This window comes from Auxenochlorella protothecoides, assembly GCF_000733215.1.
Source record: "Auxenochlorella protothecoides strain 0710 unplaced genomic scaffold scaffold124, whole genome shotgun sequence".
Lineage (NCBI taxonomy): Eukaryota > Viridiplantae > Chlorophyta > Trebouxiophyceae > Chlorellales > Chlorellaceae > Auxenochlorella > Auxenochlorella protothecoides.
In genome coordinates, this window is record NW_011934327.1 from 34,296 (window position 1) to 40,436 (window position 6,141).

Sequence of the window (6,141 nt, forward strand, 5' to 3'; positions counted from 1 at the left end):
ACCTCTCCCACCCCCCCCCCCCCCACCCCACACACACATCCCCCCAAAGGTGGGCCTGGTCGACATCTTCCTCCCTTTTTTCCCGCTGGAGGCCAGCCACCTGCGCGCCCTGTTCGAGGCCCGGCTCGAGCGCCGCAGCCAGGCCCTGGCCCAGGCGGGCGTGGGGCGGCTGGCGTGGGACGCGGCTGTCCTCGATTTCCTGATATCCCATGTGGAGTTCGACGGCGCGTACCCGCTGGAGGGTGCCAAGGAGGTGGCGGTGGTGCTGACCAAGACCGTGTCCCGCCCCGTGCGCCGTTGGGCTGAGGAGCAGCAGCGACGCCAGGCCCCGGCCTCGACAGGAAAAGGGGAGGGCACGGACGTCCCGCACTGCGCGCTGCAGGTGGTGAAGCCGCTGGGCCGACCCCGGCAGCTGGTCTGCGCCTGAGGCGGGGCTGAGGGCTGATTGGAAGCGGGGTGCCGCGGCAAGGACTCAGCTGGGACGATGGGAGGTGTGACTGGACGGTTTACCACGGTGTCCTGCCGCCATGAATGCTCGAGGGAAGGACAATGGCCAGGGCGGCTCCCAGATCCTCCTCAGGAAAGCCTGAGTGCACTCTCCAACCGGAATGGCCAGGTGGGAGGGGGAACGGGAATGCTGATGTAGTTGGTGCCGCCTTGACATGGTACATGGCTGTGCGGCCGGGAAGGTAGCACGGGTGAATGGTCGGCGCTTGGCAGTTGCTGACATGAGGCAATAGTCTGCCACCGGGGGCGCCTTAGCAGGCCCTTGCCTGCTTCTGATGGAGTGTACAATCCCCTTGCTCAACACCCTTCAGGCAATGCCTCCCTGCGCCGCTGTGGATCGATGGATGTGCACACGGCGGTGACCCCCCCAATACACCCCCCCTGTGCTTTGCCGCAGCATTTCTCTGTCGCAACATTTCCCTATCCGCCTCGTGATACCCCGGGTCGCATGCATGCATGGCGCGTCGCACGTCATGTACAGCGAGAGGATCAAGTGGCAAAGTCAGAGCGCAAGGGAGGGGGAAGGGGCGGCGCCTGTCGTTCTCTGTCGGCGGCGAACGCAGAGTCGATGAAGGTGGGACCGGTGCGCGGCAGCATAAACCCTCACGACCGGGCGCCCACGGGGAGCTCCAGGGGCTTCAGCACCACAGCCTCGCGCCCCGGTCCCACCCCAATCCACTTGACGTGCACGCCCAGCCTCGACTCGATGAAGCGCACGTACCTGTGCAAGGGGGGGGGGGGAGGGGGTTGTGGCAATACAGGGACAGCAGGGTGTTTTGAGAATTGGGCGAGGAGGGAGTGACCAGGGGAACAAAGGGGCTTGCCCTATCTGCTGCCCTGGGCTTCATCCCGCCGGATACTGCACGTCGGGCGCCACCGGAGCACATCTGTATCCACTCAGCAGGGCCTGGTCCTTCTGGCAGCGCCACCACGGTGCGCCCTGCAACCCTTGGGGTCCCCCCGCATCAACTGTTCGCCAAACAACCCCGACACACACAACAGGTTTCACACCCCGACCTCGACACACTCACTTCTTGGCGTTCTCCGGCAGGTCCTCCCAGGTGCGCGCTTTGCTGATGTCCTGCTGCCACCCGGGCAGCGTCTCCCACACCACCTCAGCGCGCTCCAGGGTCTCCAGGTCTGCGGGGACGGTGGGCAGGTCCCCCTCCGGGGTCCGGTACCCCACGCCCACCCTGATCTCCTTCAGCCCGTCCAGCACGTCCAGCTTGGTGAGGTTGAGGTGGGTCAGGCCGTTGATGCGCACCGCGTAGCGCAGGGCCACCATGTCCAGCCAGCCCACGCGGCGCGGCCGCCCCGTGGTGGTCCCATATTCGGCGCCCACCTCGCGCAGCGTGTCGGCCAGCTCGCCGTGGATCTCGGTGGGGTAAGGGCCCGCGCCGACGCGCGTGGTGTAGGCCTTGGCCACGCCGATGGTGGCGCCCAGGCGGCGGGGCGCCAGGCCCAGCCCCACCACCACGCCGCCGATGGAGGGGTTGGAGGAGGTGACGTAGGGGTAGGTGCCAAAGTCCAGGTCCAGCATGGTGGCGTTGGCGCCCTCCACCAGGATGGACCGCCCCTCGTCCGCCCACTCGTTCAGCGCGTGCACGGTGTCGGAGACGTAGGGCGCGATGCGGGCCGCGATGGCGCGGTACGACGCGATCTCCGCCTCCACATCGTAGTCAAAGTCGGCGAAGCGGCGCTGCCCGTCCAGCGCCAGCGCGCGCAGCTTGGCGGCAAAGGCGTCGGGGTGGGCGAGGTCACCCACGCGCAGGCCGTTGCGGATGGCCTTGGAGGCGTAGGCGGGGCCGATGCCGCGCCGCGTCGTCCCGATCTCCTTGCCCGTGCCCGCCAGCTCCTCCTCGCGCCGCCCGTCGATCTCCTTGTGCAGGTCGAAGAGCAGGTGCGCGCGGCTGCTGATGAACAGCCGGCCCTCCACGCTTACGCCCCGGGCCTGGGAGAAGGGATGGAGGTGTTTTTTGGGGGGGGGTCTCGACAGGGGGGGAGGAGGGGGGATTCATCTTTGAGACTAGGCATCGGCTGGCGAGGGAGGGTACTACAGCCTGGCAAGCATGGGACAGTGAGTGCCACTGGGAAGCCGTCCCAGCTCTGAGGAGAAACAGGGTGCCTTCGTAGACAGGCCATCTGATATGATGTGCCGCGCAGACGCCCGCCCCGCAGCCCCTCCCCACACAGCGACATGGCTCGACGCACGAAGTGCTCCCAGGCCCGCATTCCATGTTAACTCTCAGAACCAGGCCCCCTTGCACACCCACCTCCATGCCCTCAATCTCCTCCAGGAGGGACGGCAGGTGGACCACCACGCCGTTGCCAATCACGCATTTGGCCTTGGGGTTCAGGATGCCGGAGGGGAGGAGGTGCAGCTTCCACTTGTTGCCCTCCGTGTCGTAGATGGTGTGGCCCGCATTGGCTCCCCCCTGTGCAAGGTGGGGTGTTGCACGTTGAGGGGAGTTCCAGACCCGAACACAGTTGCGGGCGGGAGGAGTACCGCATACTAGGCATGGATGCGGGCCAGAGGCAGTCGCAGCCTGGACACTATCGCTGGCTGGAGACCGTGCAGCCCACAACACAGGTACACTCCCATGGGGTTTTCAGGGGTCACACGGTCCCAGCGTGACATACACAGGGCTAAAGGACTCCATTCGCCCAACGCAGCTCCCAAAGCAAATACCCCAGTACCTGAGCACGGGCCACAATCTCGTACTTCTGGGCGAGGATGTCCACCAGCTTGCCCTTCCCCTCGTCCCCCCATTGCATCCCGAGGACCACAACGATCTGGGGGTCAAAGGGCTCCTCCGTCTCCACTCTGGCAGGCGCTGCACTGGCCGCAGCGCGCAGGCCTCGCCGGGGTGCGCTGCAGGGCGGGGCCCTCCTCATGGAAGCAATATTGCATGTCCTCTTCAGCTCGACAGCTGGCCTGAGACAGCCCATACGGGTTGAGTACTGGCATGCCGCATGCCCGCGTCTACTGCAGGTCGTCGGGGTGACGGTGGGGCTGAGCAGGAGTGACGCCATCCTGCCGGCGTCCGAGGTGGGTTCGGCACCAGGAGATTATTGATGAGGCCAGGCAAATCTAATCAGCATCCTATCGTCGTCCGTGCTCACATACTCCAAATCGTGCAAACGGTCGGAGCTGGGAAGCAAACAGCACGTTGTTGCATGCAGTCACATGAGTGCCCTTTCCTCAAGGATTGAGTGCTTGGAGACCACCTTTTGTTCCCCAGGGGAAGACATCTTTCTGGTTCCCCAACAAGACACGAATCGTCATTTCAAGCTAAGTAAAAGTTGCATCATGACTGAGCAAGATTTGGCACTTGGTAGACATTGGCACCTGGAATGGCTGGCTTAGTGCATAGTATGAGCTGCCTTTAGTCCTTAATTTGGACTTCAACTTTAGCACGACCTGGAGGTAAAAGTTCTCAAGATTGCCTGTCAGGCACATGGATAAGATTTTCCCAAGGTTCAAAATGAGTAGGAGTGTGCAACGCGATCCCATTCGTCAGTGTGTATGGACATGATGTGCACTCTGACATCGGTCGCATGAGCAGCTTCCTCAGCGTGTACCGAAAACTACCACTCCCACCTAGAAGATTCAGTTGTATCACGACGAGAAGGTTCTGAGCTGCTTGGCCAATCTGGTACCAAAGCGTGTCCACCTTTTCTTCAGGACAGCTGCCAGGTACATGCAGCAGGAGAACGCGCCGGAAGGAAATTCTGCGAGCGCGGTAATGTGACTTCGCAAGTTCCCACTGCCCTGATCTGTGTAGCACTCTGTACCTATTCGAATCGTTTGAAATTTCCTATAAATGGTCCGTATGCATACACTCTAGTTGCCGCCCCCCTCCTGCTTCAGAGGGTGCAAGCCTAGAATTCTGCCCACTCCCCTCGCCGGGGCTTGGATGCCTCAGAGCGCCCGTACAAGCTCCCATATTGTCATTTGCATAATTTTGTTGTTAGCTTGCCCCGGCCTGGCCGCGGCAGAGGATGCGGTGAGTGGCCACGTCACATTCTGACCGCCGGGGTGCGTACGTGTGATCTCTGGCATCCTACCACTTAGGCGGGTCGCCGCGCGACTTCACCGCAGGACTCCAAGTGCCAGTCGGTTAGGGACCTGCCTGCCGACCAGGATCGGTGTGCATACGCCGAGACCTACTGTGAGACGGACAGCCTGTTCGACTACACCAAGGCATACTACTGCCATGTATACCCCACTCCCTGGAAGCAGGGGCTCATGATCGTGAGTCGTGTTGCTGAGGCCAAGCATGAAGTTTTGTGGGCCCAAGCCTCCTGTTGTCGTCAAGGGATGGTCGGCCGTGCTGAGTACCTCTGTGGGGAATGCTCGTGAGGATAGCAGACGCCGACGAGCATGCAGAGCCGTCAAGTTCTGGGCAAGCGTGCAAGAGGTCAGGGCACTGGCTTGGTCATTGTTGGCGAGGTATTCTCACTTCCCTCCCCCCCCCTCCTTCCCTCATCCCCCCGCAACCAGACTGCATGTGTCCTCCTGCTACTCACCCTGTTCCGGGTGATGGCCCTGGCCGCGGACGAGTTCTTCTCCGTCATCCTGTCCCAGATCTCCCAGGACCTGGGCCTGCCCCCGCGCCTCGCTGGGGTCACTCTCCTTGCCCTGGGCAATGGTGCACCTGACCTCTCGGCAAGCGTCGCGGCCGTCAAGTCTGGCAATGTCGAGTGAGTGTTGTCGGCTCGGGCATGCTTGTCATTTGGGACACGGCCATGGGTGACTTGGCATGGAAAGCGGGACAAGGCTGGCTCAGCCTGGACATCGCAAGAAAGTGCCGATTATCCAGGTCTAATCCACTGGGCCAGTTGCAACAAACCCGGTGCCGCCCTTTTCCCCTCCCACCCAGGCTGGCACTCGGCGCCCTGACCGGCGCCAGCATGTTTGTGACGTGCATCGTCGCCGGCAGGGTCATCCGAATCTGCGGCGGCGTGTCTGCCCGCGGGGCACAGATTCGAGACATCGCCTTTTTTGCTGCAGCCCTCGTACTGATCGCCATCGTGGGTGAGTGGATGGAGCTATGCCTGGCATTTATGGAAGCGAGTCTTCAAGTGGCGCCTCTGTTACTGCCAAGTTCAAGGCCACAAACCTTACCGCTGGGACGGTCTTGTTGGCGTAGCATCCAGATCCCCAGGGCGTCTGCCCAGGGTCCCTTTTTGTGCACAGCGGTGGCTTCCAGCCAGCAGCCTGCTTGCATCCTGATGTCCTTCACTCCAGCCTTCCGCTCAAATGCCCCCCGTTTCCTTTTCCTGCATCGTGTGCAGTGGGGTCCGGCAGGGTAAATGCCGGCGCGGTGGCGGCCCTCCTCCTGCTCTACTTCACCTACGTGGCGGTGGTGGCGCTGGCCGACATCAGCAAGCGCGCGGGCGTGGCCTGGACCCGCCTCCTCGACCCACGAGTCATGTGCGCGGAGGGTGGGAGCCCCCGCCCCTGGACCCTGTCCCTGGTGTCCCGCCGGCTGCCCCCGGGGTCGCGCCTCGCGGCCCCAGCGGCCCTGCCGCTGCCCGCCGCCGCCTGGGCGCTGCTGGGCTCCGGGCCCACAGGCCTGAGCCTTGCTGCCCGTTCCCGCCATGCCCACCCCCGCCTCCCCCCGCCCCCGC

General features: G+C 63.4%; 3 protein-coding genes across 3 annotated transcripts in view; 2 read left to right on the top strand and 1 right to left on the bottom strand.

Annotated features, from left to right (window-relative positions):
• F751_1168 (Torsin-1A) overlaps window positions 1–427 on the top strand; it is a gene marked incomplete at both ends in the record, with an annotated part of 2,683 nt that extends 2,256 nt beyond the window's left edge. The window contains one exon of the mRNA XM_011402056.1: window positions 50–427. Within this exon, the coding sequence (XP_011400358.1) occupies window positions 50–427 (378 nt within the window). The remainder of the gene's footprint in view (window positions 1–49) is intronic.
• Window positions 428–1,110: 683 nt separating this feature from the next.
• Window positions 1,111–3,282, bottom strand: F751_1169 (Adenylosuccinate synthetase, chloroplastic; the record flags this gene model as incomplete). Its single annotated transcript, XM_011402057.1, has 4 exons — window positions 1,111–1,228; window positions 1,539–2,458; window positions 2,781–2,942; window positions 3,205–3,282. 4 exons carry the CDS (start codon window positions 3,280–3,282, stop codon window positions 1,111–1,113), a joined length of 1,278 nt encoding a protein of 425 aa, XP_011400359.1.
• Window positions 3,283–3,400: 118 nt separating this feature from the next.
• Window positions 3,401–6,141, top strand: part of F751_1170 (Cation/calcium exchanger 4) — a gene marked incomplete at both ends in the record, with an annotated part of 5,579 nt that continues 2,838 nt past the window's right edge. Inside the window, 5 exons of the mRNA XM_011402058.1 lie at window positions 3,401–3,556; window positions 4,610–4,762; window positions 5,012–5,211; window positions 5,391–5,545; window positions 5,806–5,944. Coding sequence (XP_011400360.1) covers window positions 3,401–3,556; window positions 4,610–4,762; window positions 5,012–5,211; window positions 5,391–5,545; window positions 5,806–5,944 — 803 coding nt within the window. The remainder of the gene's footprint in view (window positions 3,557–4,609; window positions 4,763–5,011; window positions 5,212–5,390; window positions 5,546–5,805; window positions 5,945–6,141) is intronic.